The following is a 21,436-nucleotide window of genomic DNA, read 5'->3' as shown; positions in this document are numbered from 1 at the left end:
ACAGTGTGCGACGAGATGAATAAATCGCGCGAAAGTGGTTAGGTACGATTTGAAGTTGGCATATTCGTGTACGCGCGTTCTCGGCATTCCTTTCGCCAGGTGTGCCAACAGTCGAACGTTTGAGAAAAAGGCCGGTCGGTATGGTCGCTCCTAGGTTCCTCTTTGGCAGCTGACGCGCTCACCAGCGCTCACGCGCCAAACCTGGCCGACATCGCAATAAAATCGGAATACTTGCGATGACGGTGAAGGAGAAATTGGAGGCGTATAGACGCAAAAAGCGTAGAGAGGAAACGATGAATTCGATCAAAGGCGTAATGAAAAATATGTTGACATGGAATCGTAATAATAATGTCAAATCCTCCATCGAAGAATCGACGGAGGAAGAGCAGGTGAGGTTACATGCCGTAGTTCTAAATACAAACTCATTACCTTCGATCGCGTCATTAAGATTCGTGAGGGGTGAAAGGCGAAGGGAAAGTTTGAAAAATTGTGTCTAAAAAATATATAACTTTCTTTTTCTGTTTAAAGATCAAATTGTGCGAACAATCGGCTGATGTCGAGGAGGATAGACAGGAGAATCTTCAGGACGACGTCCAGGAAGAGCAGGAGTCGCGTGTCACAGTGTTAAACCGAGTAATTTATTTATTATACTTTTTGTTGTGGGCTACCCTATACATGATTGCATTGGAGTACGAGTTCGGTGCTGTCTACTTTGTGCTCTCGGCTCTGGTCTTCGTCTGCTTGAACACCAGATCTGGGCCGAAGCGACATGGCGAACCCAGTGCTTATTCTGTTTTCAATCCGAATTGTGAGGCGATAGAGGGTACCCTCGACGCGTCGCAGTTTGAAAAGGAAATAAGATATGGTATAGCAGGGGCACGATAAAATCAAGACAAGCTGACAAAGTCTGAACACAGATTTGACATTATGACATTTACTTGCATTTCGATCCATTTAATGTTGGAGTTGGTGAATGTGTGACGCAAATTTTAGACAAATAGCTTCACAATTTGTGAAGTTAAGTGCAATATTATTCGGGTGTGTGGATCATGTTTGATTCTTCCAAATTTGTATAAAAACTAATACGCTTACTTAATTTAATTCAATATGTAATTTAAAAGGTTCTAGAATGTCTATTATGTATCTTGAGGTACAAATCATGAATACAAATTCTATAAAATTTTATAGTTCCAGAGAAAGATGTGATGTTGGAACATACGTTAAGCATACGTGTAAAAATATGAATAAGTATTATGCCACATTACTTCTACGTGACACTTTTATAGGGAATATTGAAAGCATATGGTACGAATATGGATAAGTGTTACATGTTACTTTTATACTTCTGACACTTATAAAGAGAAATATATATTTTGTTTTATACCCATCAGTGAAACTGTTATTGGGTAATAAAAATAAGACAATATAAAACAAAGTAAACGTCAAAACGATATATATTTTGTTTCATGTCCACCAACTGATGTTATTGGGCAATAAACATAAGACTATATAACAAAGTAAACGCCAAAACGATTTTGTATATTTTTTACGATATAAAAACGAACTGATATTCTTGGAAGATTCATTAACTTCAACTCGTTTTGCCATTTACTTTGCTTTGCGTTGAAAAATAGATGAGACTGAGAAAACAACGAAAAATATATATTGTCGCACATCAAGAAGCATTGTCTCGCAACAATGTAATATCGATATATTTTCTGAAGTCTTTCGAATCCTCTTTTTTCTCGCAGTGCCTCCTCGTTCTATCTTTCCTGCAGAATTTGTATAGCGTCTTCGTAACATTTCGTCATTTGATCGAGATAGGCTATTATGATAGACTCGTCGATGGATTCGTGCGATAGCTTGTAAAACGTCGCTAGATCGGTTCTGGAATGCGAATCGATTTTGTCAGGACACAAAAGCGTCTTGTCCAGTTCTAGAAGCAGATCGTTCCATATCCTCACGCGCAGCATTCTAGAACACACAATGCTCACTGAGATATAATCATGTAATCTTGGCAATGCCACGTTCTAAGACAATTTGTTCAATAAGTTTAACTCTAGTAATTTTCATGATATCCGCAATAACGTTATTGGTTTCATGCAACCACTATTAAGTTTATTTATTTATTAATGATTAATTAATTCTAAAGTTACTATACTCACTGGATATTATCTGTCGCATCAATTTCTGCATTGAAATCCTTCACGTGTGTGAGCAGTATCCTTAACGTTCTTTTCAGCTTTTCTGAAAGCACAACACAAAAATACAATGATTAATTTAGACTTTTTAACATTACTGCTGAATCAATAAAATTATAAGAAACGAAAAATACCCTTCGCGTCTTGAAACCTGTTGGTATCGATAGATTCCAATATCCTGTTAATAGTTTCGTTAAAATATCTCGGGTCCCATTGAATAACTGTACTCTCAGACAGTCGCCATATAGTTTGGCTAATCATTTGCGCCAGAGTTACGTCGCGCAGTCGGAAATTTTGATTGTGATAACTGTGCACAGGAGTATTATCATTCTGCATGAACAAAAGAGATGAAAGTATAGAGAAATTTTTCTGATTAATGCCAAACAAAGGCAAATAGATATTCAACAGAATATTTAAGAATCTTATTAGATTTTTTAAACATTAAAATATTTTAAATTTTAATTTAAAAATCTCTAATAAAGAATGCAAATTATATTTTCTCAAATATAATTTGAAGAAGATTATATTTTATAAATTATAATTGGATAAAATTCTATTTTATTAATTTGAAAACAAATATGATTTACATTGATCGAAAGCGCGAAATCTTTGCGTGCAACAAGTCTACTTACGAAAGAAAATATCACTTGCGGAATATCCAAAGAAAGGCGGGGACCGAACACTTCATGTTCCAGGTATGTCCAGTTACTATTGCTGGGCATTGTCTTGATAGCTTCGATGGCTATGGATCGCATGATGTCCGATCCAGACAAAGCTACATGACTATTAACTGAAATCAAATAGTTTTTTTATACTTTATATTTTCTTTAAGGTGTTCATGGAAATAATTTGAGCAAACCTTGCATGAAACGACCGTGCATCTCCGCGTAAGCCACGACTTTTTGCCACACGAACGTAGGTAGAGCATGTGGGCAAACGTCCGAAGACACAAGGGACACGCAAAAGATCAGGCTTCGTCGTGGTCGCCAATTGTATGCTGAATGAATTCTATCTAGGACTCGCGCCAATTCCAAAGCTATAGCGATACCGTCTTCACTAACGGATAAGATAACATATCTATCTGAAACAATTCGATAGAATAAATGGACGAAGTCCTGTGCAGTGGAAAAAAACGAAGATAGATGTTTTTTTTCCCTTAATAAAGTATATACAATAATAAAATGCTTGAAATGTGATCGTTCTAAAGATTGGAAATATATCAAAAAGTAGGAAGTTATTATACAAAAAGAAAGAATAATCTGATTAAAAATCCATAAAAATATTTTTTTTTATTTCATCCGAATAAATCTGATTAAAGCGTTAATTTATTGAGAGACTCACCTGGTTCCCGTGAACCGCGGACAGTCGCACAAATACATAATGCATGATTGGACACTTTATGAACGAACGACAAATTGGAAAAGAGCCCAGTGATGTGTCGTACATCTTCATCTAACGTCTGCTGATTCCTAATTAAAAATAACAAAAAATATATTAGAAAAGCATTTACTTCGATAACTTTTTAACGGAAATTTCCGTTAAATACCAATCTAATTATGGTATCGTATTTCGATTGTCATATTATAATGTGAGATAATATAAGAGATTACAAAAAATAAAATATTAAGACAACGTACGTCGTGCGACCGTAGTTGAACGACGCCTTTTCCAATTCTTGGCACGCTAATTGCTGAAGATGCTCCAAGTTCAGAAGACCATTTCCAGCCAATTCACCGCGTGTTTTCTGCACCCGAGCCTCCAGTGATCTTTCAACGGCGAAGCGGCCTAGCAGGAAGCCGCAGAGGAGACACAGAAAACCAACCGAGAAGAGAAACGAGAAACACAATCGTTTCGTCACGTATTCGCTGGATTCGCCATTATTGCGACTCATTTGGAAGCTAAGGACCCGATGCATCTTTGCGGGAAATCTCTTCGAATATATCACTGGCAGGTTCCTCCTATCATCCTTTATCGTGTCGTACCTGTGAGATTAAATCCTTCTTCGCGTACAATCGCATACTGTACATCTTCGAAAAATGAAAATCACGACCTAGATTCTTCTTAGATAAGCTGAACGCACTCACGTTTGTACATTTCTAGATCTACGAAATTTAAATCACGAATTGCTCGAACATCATTAAATTCTGAACTTATCAAATCAACAAAATTTTATAATATGACGTACAAGTTCCTGTATATTATTTGCGCGACAGTCCTAATTATACGATTAAACTCGAAGACGATTCCAATTTCGCTAATTGAAGCGATCACCAATGCAGTATTCATATGTTGATAACATTCATAGTTATCAAAGCGATAAATCTTCAATGATATCGTACAAACACGCGACACGTTCACTTGGACCACACTTCTGGCTTCACGCAGGAAAATCGAACGCCTAGTTTTGATGGTGAAGACGATAGAGCTGACCGTTTTTCGCTGTCTCCGTCGTCGCCAAATTGCGTGGGATCCTGAAGATATATTTTACAGACCGCCTCTTCGACGTCTCGTTTATTTTATTCTCGCGTTAAGAGCGTGCGCGCGCTTTCCTCATCTCCGCTCCCTTCCGCGAAGAAAAATAGGGAAGTAAAATGAAGGAAAAACATAAACAATATAACGTCGAATATATTCTTATCGATCGAGTTCGCACTTGGTTTTCATTCAATGAGAATTTCAGAAATTTATCCAATTTATTATTCGCCATTGACACTAAAATACTTAAATGTAGACAGCAAATGTTAATTTATTTTTTTAAGTAGCTCGAGAAATTTTTAACAAAAAGGTAATTTTGAAATCCAAAGATTGAATTATCGAAGAAAAAGACAGAGTTGTCAGAAACTTAAAGATATTTCGCATATTTTTAAATTTAAGACAGTTATTTGGGACAAAAGCGTTTGTGACGAAATTAGAAATCTACTTGGAAAATACAATACTAAAACATGTTTCCTGGACACAAAACGTCAGAGATGTGGACGTTGCATGTTGGGCAACTTATTTCGAGCAATAATAACGATGGCGGTGTTTCATTTATAAATAGTTTTCGATGTATTACGTACGCGTGCAAGGTTGTTCCAACTATAGCGCCTTCTGTGCGAACTTTCGAAGTATATACAAACTTTTCACGCACATTAGTGACAATGTACCATCCGTTATATTGGAAGTCCTTTCTTAAATCCTGAACAAACTTCTGGATGAGAGTTGCTAATCATATGAATGTGCGATTACTGATCGATATGAATCCAACGATTAAAGATTATCGTTAGTTAAACAGAAATTGTTACAAAAGTCTAGCTTAATACAGACATGACACTTGTTCATTTTATTAAAAAAAAATTTATTTACTCTCAAGTATATATAAATATACGTTTTTCTTCAAATAACATTAAGTATTACGATGTAATAATAGTAAAAAATAATGAAATATATCATATTTTAAAGTATCTACGTCATTACAAGTCAGGACAGTTTAATATCTATAAAATATATGTAATCTAAATTAATATATTTTTTATAAGAGGCAATTTCTGATAAGTTTACGAATACATTTCTGAATGTAATCGACAGAAGGAGAAGTAGGTATAAAAGCTCTTCCGGTGTATTTGTGCCTTTTAATTTTGTTTTTTTATCCTGTTCAACGTCGAAAAAATGATAGTTTTCGTCCGAATGGTACGTTTCCATGCAATGTAGCATGATGATTCTTCAAATCTGGTAGTGTAACAAACGTATCGTCGCATATCCCGCACTCGATTGGTTCTGTATGGAAATTCTTTATATATATTAGAACATTCGATCCCTATAAAAATTGTTCGTATGTAGGCAAAGCTATAGCTCTTCTTACCGTGTGTTTTCCAATGTAGAAGCAAACTCGAATAGTCACTAAACGCTCTATAGCAATAAGAACAAAATGCCATGTCATTGTGAAATACATAAATATGTTCCTCGAATTTCGACCAAGTCACGTAAATTAAACCGCAATAATTACACACATAGGTTGTCTCTGCATGGGTCCTTTGCATATGCTCGTCCATATCTACCTTCGTATTAAAATGAATGTGACATTTGTAGCAGATGTTTCGGCTTCGAATCATAACGATAGTACGTAGAAGTTTGGAATATTTTTTGCTCTCTCTATTTCTCGTCAAGACCGCACCCATGGTAGACGGTGATGTTTCAGTACAATTTTCCTTTGGGAAAATAACGTCACCAGTGACAAGTAGATGTATCTCGTAGCTTTTATTTCTTGATCCTTTTTCCGGTAGGTAACTTGTCTTATTTCCAACTCTGCATATATGTGATAGATGTTTTGATGTTGAATATACAAAATCTCGTGTCAATATTCAATTTTGCGATCCAAATTGCAAAATCGGATAGTCACGTAATGCTGCATGTTGATGGACTCGAAGAGCTCTGAGCTATTGAATTTGATCGATACGGAATGTTTACGTTTTTTTCTCTTGTACCCTGTTTAAATACATATCTTCTGTATATTTTAACTTTTAAAAATAAACAAATTCTGTTTGAGTGCTTCGTTACAAATATCGAAGTGTAAATATCAAGATATTTACACTTATCAAGATTTATTTATTCAAACTGTTTTAAATATTACCGAAATACAGCAAACTGTAATATTTAATTAGGAAGGAGAAATAAAACTATTGTGAAAGATATTTATAAAATCCACTCTATAAGAAAAAAAATTACGATTTTTATTATCCGTAATCAATCTTTAATTGCAAATTTTTACATATATACGTTTCTATTTAAGATACATATGTACGTTTCTATATATATTTACAAAATTATTATAAATATAAATTTGTTATATTGATTATCATGATCCAGGGTTGGATAATAATATGTACTAAAAAGTTAAAAATTAAAAAATAAAGTTAAAAAGTTTATGAGTTTTAAGTTAACTTAATTTTAAACTTATAACTTGAGTTAATTTTAAATAATTTAATTTTTAACTTTAATTAGTTTTTTAAAACATAAACTTTAATTTATTAATTTTTTCCTAGGTTAAAAATTTATATAAAAGAAAAAAATATATTTCCGCACAAGCAATATTTCTTTGTTATTTCATGTAAACTTAATTTACACACAAAATATTAAAATATTAAATATGACGATCCATTTTGTTTTGAGTAATTTAACTTTAAATTTTACTCAAAGTTTTTTTAAAAAACTTTGAATTATCTAATTTAAAAAGTTACGAATTTCTTATTTAATATGAATAATGCAAAATTACTTTTAATATAATTTAATTTAATCTTAACGTAATTCTCATTGAGTTTTAATAGTAACTAAATTAGTTTTATAAGCTAACTAAATTAACTTTAACTTAATTCAATGAAAAATAAATATATTACTATATATATATTACTATATATATTATCCAACCTTGCCATGGATTTAATGACAGTCAAGAGTAAAAACCCACATTACATTTGAAAACGTCACTAATGATCCAGTAAACAAGATGACATCTCAATGATGTCTTATTGACGTTAAGAATGTTATTAATAACGTCATTTGACGACACCTTACTTGTTGGAGAGTCATTAATTTATCCTGCTAAATTCTAGCGAGACAACATTCGTGAAATACATATGCTCTTTAAAATACCATAATTTATAATATTTTTTATAAAAAGCTATTTTTAATGACATTGATAATTTTTGACACAAACAAATCAATATAAACGCCTTCTTCGTGTATTATTCCTTGTAATTCTATTTTTTTTTTTTCTATTGGACAAAATGACAAGTTGAGTGGTACATCGCGATGCAGCGAGAGGTGATGTTCCCTCAAATCTGACGATGTATGAAACGTTTCGTAACATAGTTCGCACTCGTGCGGCTCTATGTATAAACGCAATTTCATTATGCAATATGTTTATTTCGAAAAATTGTTTAATGCAAATACCAAAGATACATTTTCTTACCGTGCATTCTCCAGTGCAGTTTCAACCTCCAATAATTGGAATGCATTTTATAGCAATAAGGACAGAATACCATGCCTTCGTGAACTGAATGATAATGCTGTTGTAATAATGACCAAGTGTCGCAGATTTTTTTACAGCAATCGCACGTGAAAGACGTATGATTTTGCATGTGTTCGTTCAAAAGCTCCTTTGTGATAAACTGAAGATTACATATGCCACAGATATTTCGATTTCGAATCATATGGATAAAGTGTAGAAGATTCTGATCTGCTCCGCGCTTCCTAGCTCCTATTGATGTCGTTTCCATTTTTAATATAAATTTCTTTAAAAAAAAAAGTTACACTTTTGTGACAAGTGGATGCTAATTTCATTAGATTTTTTCTCAATCTTTTTACCTTTTTAACTTTTTTCCGAGGTCAGATTTTCATACTTTTCGTCTCTTGTGACCAAGTTTTCTCGTGATATGTATATATACTATAAAAACTCAAGCCGTAATATTCAATTTCTTTTAAAATTTAAATTGCAAAAGAAATTGTGAAAGGAAACCCAATGTTACAGTACGTACAGCTGATGAACTCAAGGAACTCTACAATATTAAACTTGAACTTGCTAGGAACGTATATGAATTGTTTTCATATCTCTCTCTCTCTCTCTCTCAAACACATTTAGAAACAAATCAATCATGTTTATATGTACGTTTGTACGCAAACGTTGTATTGCTTTTATAAATATTATCACTAGATAAACTGTGTAAATTTTCGATTACTGATTAATGTGACTGTATAGATAATTATCCAAATTAGGCAGCTCTTTTATTGTGAAAACGTCAAAGAGCAGAACATGGGCTCATTCAGTATCTTTATGTCTGCTTTCTATTGTGGTCGTGCATGTTGCAATGGCAGTGATTTATTTATAAATTGTTATCGTCGTATGTGTAATATTGTTCTAATTATAACACTTGCAAACACTTAAGTCATTGAAATATGTATGTATTTTTTACGTATTGGAGAGAGATCATTTTTCATAAATATTATCCGTTGAAAGTTCATTATTAATTTATTTTTAAATTATAGAAAAAGTCTTTGATTTAATTACCATTTAAGACATAGTTTCTATGTCTTTAAGACATCTTTCTGAAATATCTAATTGTAAGAGAATATAGTAGTACTGCATAACATATTTAAAAGATACATAAATAAAATTTATTTTATTTATGCAACGAATTTATGCAATCCACCATGAGCATCTTGCATATAATTTTTTTCAAAGTATAAGGAATGCGCGTCTTAGTTATTTAAATATCTAAGTAAAATATAACTCTTTTGTTAAATATTTTATTAAGAAGTAAACATGTAATGGGATATTGCAGAAAATATTTGAAATGTTGATTTTTATTGATGACAATTAATGATTTTCTATTAAAATGATTAATTTGCCAGATTTTTATTTTTCAGTCATTTTTGATTTATGTACAAAGTTTTACATATATAGGAATGTTTTCTTGTGTGTGTGTATCTATCTATATTTCTGTTTGGTTTACTTAATAGTAAGAAAAAAAATTTTATCTAAATATCACACGTCATGAGATTGATTTAGTACACTATATCTTTTGAAAAATTATATATATATAATTATGTGATTGCACATAATTTCATGTAATCATTATATATAATTATATATAAAACATTTTTTCCTCAGGTATAATGCACAAAATAACTGTAATGTAAAATTTAGTAAAGTCTATATACGTACGTTCAGAAAAATTTCTAACATGTTTTACACGAATGCAATATGCAGTTATTATGTTTCCAATAATCTTGTGTCTTTGTTTATGATAAAAAAATATTTTTCATAGTAAAATTCTATGCACGTTAATAATGTATACAAGAAACCTATTCACATGCATACACTACATGTTATATTACATTTTTTGTTCTTATTACATTATTCTTTTTATTTATAGGTACAAATTGAAAACGAATAATTCTATGTGAAGAAAATTTGTGGAAGTTATTATGTATATTCAAATGTTTCTTCTAACATTTCTCAAATTTGAAATGCAGCACCTTGTGCTTTTTTAATTAAATTAGTTGTTATATGCTAGTACGCATTGAGAATCGTTATCAAAGGCCTTTTTAATCATTGTTTTTATAAAAATTAAGTTGTATAATATCAGTAATCCTTACATAAAATAAATATTACAATTTATATACACATCCACATACATACATATCATATATAAAATATACCATTTTTTATCAATTAATAAATAATCATAGTTTTTAATTCATGATTAATTTAATAATCAATATTAAAATTAAAATTGACTAATTAATAATTGTATTATTTATAATTAACTATTACCATGGCATATTATTACTAAAAGTCATACAAATTTAAAACATAATGTATTCTTACTTATCAAAGCAAAATTTCATGTCAAAAAAAGATTCTACTTCATATTTATAACATGATTCTATTTCATACTTTATTTAAAATTATCTTTCCTCTAATGTAACATTATTAATAGACTATCCTGTAATCAAGGTTTACATGAATACTTGTAATTATCACAAATTTTTCAAACAACTTAAACTTTTTAATATCAGGAACGTTTGCATTATTCAAAGTTTTTATTTATCTTACTTCAACTCATATTTGAGGAGACTAATCAGACTCAATTCGTCTTGAATTTTGCGAGTAACCCGCACGTCCCTAATTTTAAGCGTTCGTGACTTTTGAGATAACGTTTCTGCCCGAAGCTGATACCGCATTGTTGACATGTATATGGCTTCTCCTCCGAATGCACACGTTTGTGCCTGGTCAGATCATTCTTCACGCCAAAACCCTTGCCACATACGTCGCACGTATGATTCTTTTCGCCCGTGTGCACTGTCAAGTGACCCAGCATTTGTTGTCTCCAGCGGAATCTCTTGCCGCAATAGGTGCACTTATGCGGAAACTCATCTGTATGGGTTTTACTGTGTATGTAGAGGGACGCCTTGGTTTTGAACGTTTTGCCACAAGTGTGGCATACATATGGACGTTCACCAGTATGGATACGTCGATGGTCTTCCATGGCAGTTTTCATAGCGAAGCTGCGACCACATATATCACAAGTGTGATTCTTCACGCCGTCGTGCACGTGTTTCAGGTGATAATATAGACTGCCACTCTGAACAAATTGTTTCCCGCAGATGTGACACGTGTATGATTTCTCGCCAGAGTGCGTACGTACGTGGGCCCAATAACTTTTCCGCGAGCAAAACTTCTTGTTACAAGATTTGCAGACCATTGTCGGACTAGTGCAGGTAGTTTTTTTGCATTTGGATTGTTGGACATTCTTCTCCAAATGTTCATTGGATTTGCTCACTTTAGTTACAGCTTCCTGCTGCGTATCCCGCGTGGTCTTTGTCCTTTTCGCACAACTTGCTTGCATCTGACTAGCAGAATTAGAACCTTTGTCTTCGATACTTTTCTTTTTTGCATCATTCATTAACTTATCTGACAAGCATATTTCAGAAGATGTACTTGTGGGAGATAAACGTTCGGTTAATTTATTATCAATATTATCTGCAGGAGAAATAATACTCTCTGAATCTCTATCGACTACATTGAACGTTTTAGTTTGGATTGAATAGATTTTACTTTGGTGTTCTCCCGTCTTGTATGCTCGCCGAGAATGACTACGGGCGATTATCTGATCGTGGGTGACGATTTGATTCTTCAATCTGTAAAAATAAAAAGTATTCATTTATTATCCAATACACATATTTGTTTATATTTTTATTATTACATATTTTCTATATTATAAATATAAAGGATATTTAAAACACAAATAATTTAATGAATATTCTTTTAGTCCCATATACTGTATTTACATTACAAAATCGTAAAGTTTACGAGAGAAAAAAATTTCATCTGCAAATAAAATTTTACAGATGAAATTAAAATTAAAAATTTTTGATCTCTCTAAAATTTATAAGCCGATACATTTGTTATTTTTCTTTAATAACTGTAAAATATATTTCATAAAATTTACTTACAGCTTTTTTTGTTCTTTCTGGTATTATTTGACGAACTCGAGAAAGATCAGATATTAAATTTCTTTCCATCCAGAATTTCCATCCGTACTGCTATTTCTAGTTATTCTATACATATCTGGTTAGATATTTATTCAATCCTTATTTATCTCTATTTTTATGGTTTTTACCATAAACTTGTAAAAGAATTGGAAAGCATTGTTACTTTCATCACCTTTTGTACTAGTGATTTACATTGATTAGACGTTTGTGATTCTTTGTGGCACAGATATGTTTTTGATTTGTTTTACGAGCCTGATAAACGAGATATTTCGACAGTGTGCGTATACTAATCTGATTAGTCGCGATTGTTCGTTCAGACACATCCAGAAACAATCAAATTTCTCACGTTTACGTTCCTACAGATGTGTGTAAACTATCACAGTGTCTCTTCAGATATCGCTCCTGAGTAAACTTAGCGCCGCAGATCGCGCAAACGTGTGAGCGCTGAACGGTATGAGTGTGTCGATGACGAGCGACGCAGCCTTTGCTGCGGAAACGCTCGTTGCAAATATCGCAGGCGTACGGTTTTCGATCGGAATGCCAGGACACGTGTTTATCCAATTCCTGCTTCCTCCTGAAACCGCGATCGCATAGAGCGCAACGATGCGGCAGGACTTGAGAATGATAGAGTCGGTGCACGTGTAAAGACGCCTTCTGCTTGAAGGACTTACCGCAGGTCTCGCACACGTGGGGTCTCTCGCCGGAATGTATACGTCTGTGCTCGTCCCTCGACGCTTTTGAGGCAAAATGACGGCCGCATATATCGCAGGCGAAATTCTTAACTCTGTCGTGAACGTCGCGCACGTGCCTGTTCAGACCGGACGCCGATCGGAAGCTTTTGTCGCAAATGGTACAAATATAGGGCCGCATGCCGGTATGAATATTGCGATGAATTAGTAAATTGTACGACGTGGAGAGAACTTTCCCACATTCTTCACACTTGTGAGAGGCACATCCACTATCTTCCGTCATCTTCGAGCGAATTGATTCAGCATGTTGTCCCGATAAATGTTTCAATCGTTTCGTACATCCTTGATAGTCTATGGTGTGTTTTTCTTGAGACTTTTGTACTTGCCCAGAATTGTTCGAATGAGAGTCTGTCGAATTGGCCCTTTCCAATTTTTCATCAAAATCAGCGGAATGCGTTAATGAAAGGCTTTTTTCGCTGGATATCGTCAATCGAGTCTCCTCGATATTAATATGTTCTTCAGACCGCTCATTCCTTGGCGAATTGATTTGTGTGTACCTCTCCGATTCATCTTTCGACACTTGACGCGTCCATCTGAAAAGAGAGTCAGCCCGTTACTTGAGGGGTGGCCGAACTGCGTGGCGGTTCGTGATTGAGCTTCTTATGATTAACTAAGTAGCGTTTCTGGCGGAACGAGAGGCTGCAGTCGGTGCAGCGCCAGGGTTTTTCGTCGGAATGGATAAGTCGATGCCGCTTTAACTCATACTTGATGCGGAAGCGACGGCCACATACGTCGCACGCGTGCGGTTTCTCACCAGTGTGTTTGGTGATGTGCACCATTAGTGGCGGACGCGTGCGGAAGGTCTGGCCGCAGTGACTGCATTTGAAAGGGAACACGTCTGTATGCGTGCGATTGTGCACGAACAGAGAGGCCTTCTGTTTGAATGTCTTGCCACAGATGTTACAGACGTACGGTCGCTCGCCGGTGTGGATGCGTCTGTGGTCCTCGACGTTCCGCCGCGTCGAAAACATGCGGCCGCATACATCGCATGGTACGTTTTTGATGCCAGCATGAGTCTCCTTCAGGTGTCGTGTCAGACCCTGGTTCACGCGAAAACGCTTGCCGCACAGGTGACAAGTAAACGTCCGCTCGCCTGTGTGGATGCGTAGGTGCCAGTAGAAGGTATACGGCGAATTCAGATTCTTGCCACACTCACCGCAATGATAATACACCTTACCGTCATGCTCCATCCGGGCACGCAGCACCGTCTCTGTCACTACGAAGGACTTCTTATTTTTTTTCGTGATCTCAGGATGCGCCTCTGCCAGATGGGTTTTCAATAGTTTCCTCTTCTCCGCAGTGTGCTCGCAATAGCCGCATGGATAAATTTTGGATTGTTTTACTGATGGAAGACAACGTTCTTCATCGTCGCTTGTATTCTTAATATCTTCTACTACTCGGTCTTTTTCATTTAACGTACTACCATCCGTTTTCTTTTTCTTTTCTGTTATTTTAGTGCGCATTTTTGACGAATTTTTTTCGTTGGTTAAATCGTGATGTTTGCAGTCTGTCATGTGGCGTATTAAATGGTGTTTTCTTTGGAAGACACGTTGGCAACTATCACAAATATAATCTTTTTTTATAGATTTACTCGTTAACTGTGGAATTGTGGGTTTATTTTCTTGATATCTCGAGACATTCAAGTTCATTTTTCCATCGTATTTCAGTGCGTTGCAGTTATTCGATGAATTGTTTGTCTTTTTTTCTGAAATTTCTTTAACGTCCTCTGTAATCAGTGTCATGCTTTCGTACTTTATCTTGGCATTATTCGCCCATGGTGCAGCGCTATATGAGGAGTGGCATGTCACGAAAGATCTCTCCTCTGCCAGCTCACACCTGGAAAAACAACAAAGGCGGTAGGTTTGAATCGATTTCGTCGTAAGTGCGATGACGAACGGTCGTGTCTACATAGAGGAGACAAGAGTCAAAAAAAGAGAAGGCGATGTCGCACGTTCAGCATAAATTTCTATTATTAACCATACTCCTTATCGTTAGGAAGCTCGCAGAGATTCGTTGTGCCGGCTCTTAATGTGATTGTTTAAGTAGCGCTTCTGTCGAAATGCGAAACCGCACTTGCCGCAGACAAACGGCTTACTCTCGGAGTGGATGAGCTTGTGCCGCGCGAGTTCGGACTTGACTCGGAACTTCCTCTCGCACACGTCGCAGGTGTGATTCTTCTCGCCAGTGTGCGTGGTTATGTGGGCCAACACTTCTTGTCGCCGGCGAAACCGCTTACTGCAATATGAACATGGATGCGGAAACTCATCAGTATGTAACTTGCTATGGATGTACAAGGACGCTTTAGACTTGAAGGTCTTTCCGCACGAATCACAGATGTATGGTCGTTCGCCAGTGTGCGTGCGCCGGTGATCGTCACGCGTTGCCTTAGATGCGAACGATTTGCCGCACAGGTCGCACGTGAAGTTCTTCAGCTTCGCATGCACATCCTTGAGGTGCCTGGTCAGTCCGCCAGAGTCGCGAAACTGTTTACCGCACACATGACACGTGAAGGGTCGTTCATCCTTATGAATCCTCATGTGTCGTAGATATGAGTCCTTCAGTTTAAAGCACCTGCTGCATTCGGCGCATTGGAACACCTGTCTGTGTAACGTTTTTTTGAGAATTTCACACAGAACTTTATCGTCCTTTTCGTCATTAAGTGCCAAATGCATCGAATCGTCATCCGAGATTTGATCTACTTCACTTTTCATCTCCTCGTGTGCGACAGTGATTGTCTGTGACTCGTTGTTGATTTTGGAATTTTTTATAGAGCACGACGTCGCAATTTGTTCTCTCTTCACTTTGACGTCCAATTTGTTCAAATCGTTACTCTCCAGCTGCTCAGACACGGTAGATGGTTGATCGTGCGCCGTGTCCATGACGGCAATCCAAACCGAGTCGGAGTCCTCGGCCGTCGCGCTCAGCTTTGTCAGGTTGCGCATTCTCGGCTGCCTGTTTGGCTTCCAAATTGTTTTCGGTGTGTCCGGGGACACTCTAAACGGTGTCCGGACGTCGCACGACCTGCAAAATAGCCGAAACTTGACTCCAGGTTTTGTGATTGCGCGGCACGACGCAGATGATTGTGATTTTGGGTCGATTATCACAGCTGCTCGTTTTTTCTAGATAATCATTAAAACCAACCACCCCGGCTGTTCTGGCGCATTGCCTTTTTCTTTCTATGCTCTGCTCGAAATCTTTCGTTAAGCTGCTGCAAAAAATTTCTTGACGTATTCAATGCCGGCAAATGGTTTTTTTTTCATTTTTTATTTAAAAAATTACTCAGCGAGAGTTCATAGTTCATTATTAAAATATGTGTTACGATTGCTCGTAAGTATTCGATGCCGAATAATCTTCATCTTTTCGTAAGATACACAAAAAATATTTAACAAGCTCTACGTGATACATATTTTATTGTCATATTCTAATATTCTATTATCTACATTCTAAATATATATCTATCATGTGCAAAGAGGGAACAGATAGCGCATGAGAGAACTTTTGTTCTTTTTGTATAGTTAATCCTGAAATGCTATTTATATTTATCTTATATTAATACTTCTTTGAGTGAAGATTTATTCACATAATTAAAAATTTTTTTAATACTTTTTTACGCCAGTGTCTAATACATTACAACTTTATAGATTATTGTTAGAATAATTAAATAAACTCTGTTTTACAGTAACACAAAATCTTATTAAATATTATTTTAAGCTATCAAAAGCTAACTTTACTTACCAAAACTGTATGAAAGTTGAATTAACATTTATGTGAACGTTAGTAGCATTTCAGAATTAACAAATGGTGAAAATATGGAATTATTACCTGTTAGATTTATAAATTTTTTCTGTATCACAAACTCCATTTTTGTCATCATTGTCCTGCTGATTTGGCTGCAATAAAAAATTTCAATTAAATTTTTGAATGTATAAAAGGATTAAAGTATTTTACAAATTTATTGTACTTACTGGTGAGTTTGTGATATTAGATGCAATAGTTGTGCTGGCTGTTGTAAGTATTGGCGTAGTCAGTTCTATATTATCCAAAGAAGTAGGATTGTAATACTGAAAAATATTTGTAAAGGGTAGTTAGAATATAATTAGAATATTGTATGTAATTATGAAAGATGAATCAGAAGGCAAGAAATTGAGAAATTTGGAAAGCGACAAAATGGGAAAAAATAGATAGGAACATGTTTTTTAAAGCAAGGTATAAAATTATTTAGGATTAGTAGATTAAAAAAGCTTAATGAATACGATATAACATGACAATGAGAGTGAAAACAGAGAGTTAAATCAAAGCAAAGAAGTATACATTAAAATTCTAAAAATGGCAATATAAATCCTCAATTTATCTTATACTCGTTTTATCTGAAATCTTGTAATAAAGTAGAAATATTGATAATGTCCATTTCCATTAATAGTGGAGTAACTGTAATCTTGTTTTAACTTATTCCTTACCTTTTTCTAATTCTTAAAATGAAAAGAAAAGGTAACAGATAAATCGAGATTAATCTATTGATGAAACAAAGAGAAAATTGCTAATTACCCAAACAACAGTACATGTCTAAAAGATATCTTAAAAATATCTTTTAGACATTCCTTAAACATGTGTGTTATCTGGATAACTTTATAACTTTGAATCCATTCCTTAATCTCACCTGCTGCTTCTCTTGCAGTTGTGCATCCTGCAGCTCCAGCAGCTTCCTCTCCGCATTCAGGCATCCCACGCTTAACTCGTGCCAGGCCATCAGGAGGTTCGCACAATTCTCGCACAATTGTAATGGCAGAGTGTCGCTTTCGGATATCTGTGAAGAGCAATCAACGGATGAGCAACGTGTCCATCAAATGTATGTTGAACTGAAACTTTAGTGTTTACTATACACACGTGTATCGGCAAGTACTTGAGTATTTTGGTGGACAGGTCATGCTGCGCTCCGTAGCCCTCGAAGATGGGTATCGTGTGGTCGCTCGAGTTGGCGCATATCCTGCAGAGGCGTATCCACTCTAGCGCAACGTCCGTCTGATGCGTGTGGGACACCGTTTCCTCGACGTTCGGCCCCTCGGGATACTGCACCGCCTGATTCTGTGATATCAGGAAGAAGGTCTCCTCTGACTCATTGCGTCCTTCATGCGTCACTATTCTCTTCACGGTCTCCATCAGCATGATATCTTCGCCGGGGGAATCCATTTCCGACGGTATCGAGCTGGACTCCATGCCGACGAAGAAGACGACCACGTGTCTGGCACGCAGTCAACAAAGATTAGTCGAGGAACGATTTGCACGTTGCATGTAAGACGCGTTTGATAAAAAAAAAAACTCCAAAGCGAGTAGAAACGTAAACGTCGTTGCACTGGTGGCAGCAAGCTTGCTTTTTGCCTGCCCCTGCCACGCTTCCATCAACGCTCGCATGCGCTCGACGACTCATTGAAGAATAGCATGGAACGCCAGATGCGTACGCATACGAAACGACCTTTGTGTGCCTCCTTGGTGGGTCTCCCACTTGCTGAAACGTGCCCACCTGGCGATGGAAGTTGTTCGGATTGGTCGGGTCTAGGAACGCGCTTAGATTTAAATTTCTTTGAAAGGATTAAATGTCTGAAGGTATGTCTTCTTTGCGAGATAATCAGATGGGTTTTATTTAATTAGACTGGTCGCAATTATTTAATAATAAGATAATCAGGAATAATGTTAAGTAAGATATTTCTTGGAACGTATCTGTAATTTTCTTTTCGATTTAAACTAATGCTCAAGTAATGTAAATCTCATAGGTTGCTCATATTCTATTTTGATAACTTACCCAAACAGCACACAATATTTATAAAAGATTTACAAAATATAATAACTACTTGAATATTTTATAAATATTTATTAAAATATTTTTTAAATATTATTAAAATATTTTGTCTGTATTTTAATAACATGCCCAAGTAACACAAAGTTAAAAAAAAAATTCATGCTTATATCAACAATTCAATATTTATTTTCAGATACAAAAAATTCTTTTCAGAAAAAGAATTCTTTTTGCATTTCAAAATAACTCGGAATTAATGACATAAGCTTGAATTGTTTTTTAATTCTTTTTAATCTGTGTACTGTCTAGGTGTTGAATAAAAATTTCATGATTTCTCTTTATGTATAAAATATGTATAAAATATTTATATAATATTAAAAAAATAAATAATAAATATTTATGAATATTTATATTAAATATTATGTGCTATGTAGATATAATATCACAGCCACTATTATATATATTTTAATTCTAAAATGCTACTTGTATTTTTCTAACATTAATATTACCCTTATACTATTGAAAATTTATCTACGTAACGAAGAAATTTTTAAAAATTTTTATAGTTTTATTGAGTATGACAAAAATTTTACTACAAATTATGATAATTTTAAATATCAATCTAATAAAATATTAAGATATGGATGGTAAAAGTAAAATAAATATTTTTATACAGTAAATATAATCAAAATTATAGAAAATTAAAATAAATATAGTAATTATAGTAAATATAACTATCTTTTAACATTTGCTTACTATTTACATAGTAATAATCAATAGCTATAATTAATTTGCACAATTAAAACAATTATAAATATAGCTGTCACCAAAAATGATTGAGTTATAGTTAAAGTTAAACTATGGTAATTGCGACCATTTTTGTTTCTTTTGATGTACGTTATCAAAATATTATTATTTTTATTTAAAGCCCTTTCAAAACTCGATAATGTTCTCTCTTTCTCTCTGTTTCAATTGACTTGTCTCTCAATAAATGACCGCAGCTAGTGATGATCACTGTTCTTGTGGGCGTAATGACAGAGTTAAAACAATGTTCCCTCATCACCGCGTTTAATTATTAGCAATGTATCGAGGGAAGGGAAAAAGGGAAAGGACACGGGGAGAGAGGGCGAGAGAAAAACATGCTAGCCAGGCCAGAGCGATGCATTTTATTGACGGATCAAACAACCGGATTTCATATTTACACGCGTTTGCGAATGACGCGCGCGCGTGCAACGTAATGACCGCGATTTAAGAGCGCTTGCAATCGTGTAATTAAATTGGATATGTACCGGATTCGGTGTACGAGCTTGTAGAAAGGCGCGGTGTACTGACCGGTAACACGTAAATTTGATAAATATCGGAAATTCGCGTACAAATGGTCGTACATTCGCTTGACGAGGGCAACAATTTTGCAACATGCAGTAATCCACGCCCTATGAACATCGAATTCGCGCTTATTATTTTTTTATCACATTGGACGTATTTGTTGGATGTGGTATACATCCAATATCGCCATTAGACTTCCCTTTTCAATTCAACGAAATTAATTCGTTGCTTCGTGCCGACTCGTCCACGATACTAAATGCGAAATAGGCAACGACATATTCATCGAAATTAATTCGGATTACACAAAAAAAATAATTATTTTCGTGATGTGTTTAATTCGCCGCGCTTTGAATTTTCCAATTTAATCTCTCCCGCCATTTCCAAAAGCGCGCAGTAATACGCGAGTCAAGAAGCGATAAGTCGCGATGCATCTAAAGTCGATAGCACAGATCGATATACATATAATCACGTAAGCAATATCGGCAATAAAATTTAGCTATGAGCGTTAATAAGGTTCTTTAATTAAGTTATATTTTATTTAATTTTTTTTAAATTTCTCGATTCCTTTGAGTATATCAATCAGTTATTAATTCGACTTTGTTAATCGTATCGTTGGCGTCGAAGTGAAGTTGTCAGCGCGTTACTTTCGACTTTCGACTATCTCGGTCATTAGCGGAACGTCGGGAGTGCAGGACAGATCGACGGAGCACGAGCGGCGTCGCGACGTGATCATTCAGCCAGTAAAAACCGTAAAATCACCTGCGTAGGGATTGTAAGATACAACGCGAGATAATAATCGCTCAAGCGAATATTACTTTCAAGTCCCTTGGCGAATATGAACATCAGAACGTAAATAATGTCGAACGTAAGGGGGAGACAGTAACTGAGACACGAGACTTTTGGAAAGCGAAAATTCGGACAATGCATGGAAGAGGAGCGTCAACGCCGCTTTTAACATTGCATTGTCTGAAGAAGTTTCGCCTCTGTCACTCTCTCTTCTCACATTTGACCATTTTACGCTTCGATTTTCATTTTCGCCGTGGTCGAGAGAGTGCATCTAGCGCGGCCGTGACGTCACCGGCGCGAGCAGTCGTGTGAAGTTCGCCGCGCGACTTACGAATGCTCCTCGCCATGTTGCATTCGCGCGCGTCGCGCTGTGCTAAGTTACGTCGCGGAATTGCTGAACGGATTCTTGGCATCCTGAATTCGCTCGTCCTTCGCGGTCGTCCTCACACTGTTTCTCTGTCGCGACGCATCGGAGTACGCGTGTCGTTAATGTCGAGAATGTTGCGCGTTCGTTGTCTACTGCGGTATTACTAGCGCGATCGCGATTAACTTGT

At 35.5% G+C, this 21,436-nt stretch overlaps 5 protein-coding genes across 7 annotated transcripts; 1 reads left to right on the top strand and 4 right to left on the bottom strand.

Annotated features, from left to right (window-relative positions):
* The first annotated feature begins 150 nt into the window (after positions 1–150).
* On the top strand, positions 151–1,386 carry LOC105203293. The gene is made up of 2 exons (XM_011172071.3): positions 151–389; positions 529–1,386. The coding sequence occupies exons 1-2, from the start codon at positions 237–239 to the stop codon at positions 883–885; spliced, it is 510 nt and encodes a 169-aa protein (XP_011170373.2). The 5' UTR covers positions 151–236; the 3' UTR covers positions 886–1,386.
* Positions 1,387–1,645: 259 nt separating this feature from the next.
* On the bottom strand, positions 1,646–4,894 carry LOC105203303 (aminopeptidase NAALADL1). Its single transcript, XM_011172083.3, has 7 exons — positions 3,839–4,894; positions 3,543–3,670; positions 3,061–3,282; positions 2,834–2,991; positions 2,336–2,531; positions 2,166–2,247; positions 1,646–1,974 (listed from the first exon to the last, which is right to left on the bottom strand). Exons 1-7 carry the CDS (start codon positions 4,114–4,116, stop codon positions 1,764–1,766), a joined length of 1,275 nt encoding a protein of 424 aa, XP_011170385.1. The 5' UTR covers positions 4,117–4,894; the 3' UTR covers positions 1,646–1,763.
* A 634-nt stretch (positions 4,895–5,528) lies between these two features.
* On the bottom strand, positions 5,529–6,807 carry LOC105203312 (putative zinc finger protein 840). Its single transcript, XM_011172092.3, has 2 exons — positions 6,040–6,807; positions 5,529–5,954 (listed from the first exon to the last, which is right to left on the bottom strand). The coding sequence occupies exons 1-2, from the start codon at positions 6,353–6,355 to the stop codon at positions 5,833–5,835; spliced, it is 438 nt and encodes a 145-aa protein (XP_011170394.1). The 5' UTR covers positions 6,356–6,807; the 3' UTR covers positions 5,529–5,832.
* Positions 6,808–7,951: 1,144 nt separating this feature from the next.
* Positions 7,952–18,243, bottom strand: LOC105203333 (zinc finger protein 595). Of its 3 annotated transcripts, XM_039458355.1 has the most exons (6): positions 17,864–18,243; positions 17,637–17,783; positions 16,945–17,040; positions 16,802–16,869; positions 12,583–13,512; positions 7,952–11,876 (listed from the first exon to the last, which is right to left on the bottom strand). In XM_039458355.1, exons 1-6 carry the CDS (start codon positions 18,191–18,193, stop codon positions 10,823–10,825), a joined length of 2,625 nt encoding a protein of 874 aa, XP_039314289.1. In that variant the 5' UTR covers positions 18,194–18,243; the 3' UTR covers positions 7,952–10,822. The 3 variants fall into 3 exon arrangements, with proteins under 3 accessions (XP_039314289.1, XP_011170424.1, XP_025988786.1); XM_011172122.3 differs by lacking the exon at positions 12,583–13,512 and having other exon boundaries at positions 9,573–11,876; XM_026133001.2 differs by lacking the exons at positions 7,952–11,876; positions 12,583–13,512 and adding an exon at positions 14,948–16,000.
* Positions 13,485–14,748, bottom strand: LOC120359704 (zinc finger protein 836-like). Its single transcript, XM_039458361.1, has one exon. It carries the CDS (start codon positions 14,719–14,721, stop codon positions 13,525–13,527), a length of 1,197 nt encoding a protein of 398 aa, XP_039314295.1. The 5' UTR covers positions 14,722–14,748; the 3' UTR covers positions 13,485–13,524.
* Positions 18,244–21,436: the final 3,193 nt, after the last annotated feature.

This window comes from Solenopsis invicta, chromosome 16 (assembly GCF_016802725.1).
Source record: "Solenopsis invicta isolate M01_SB chromosome 16, UNIL_Sinv_3.0, whole genome shotgun sequence".
Taxonomy (NCBI): domain Eukaryota; kingdom Metazoa; phylum Arthropoda; class Insecta; order Hymenoptera; family Formicidae; genus Solenopsis; species Solenopsis invicta.
The sequence above is the reverse complement of the archived record's forward strand: the minus strand, read 5'-3'. Positions and strand labels throughout refer to the sequence as shown.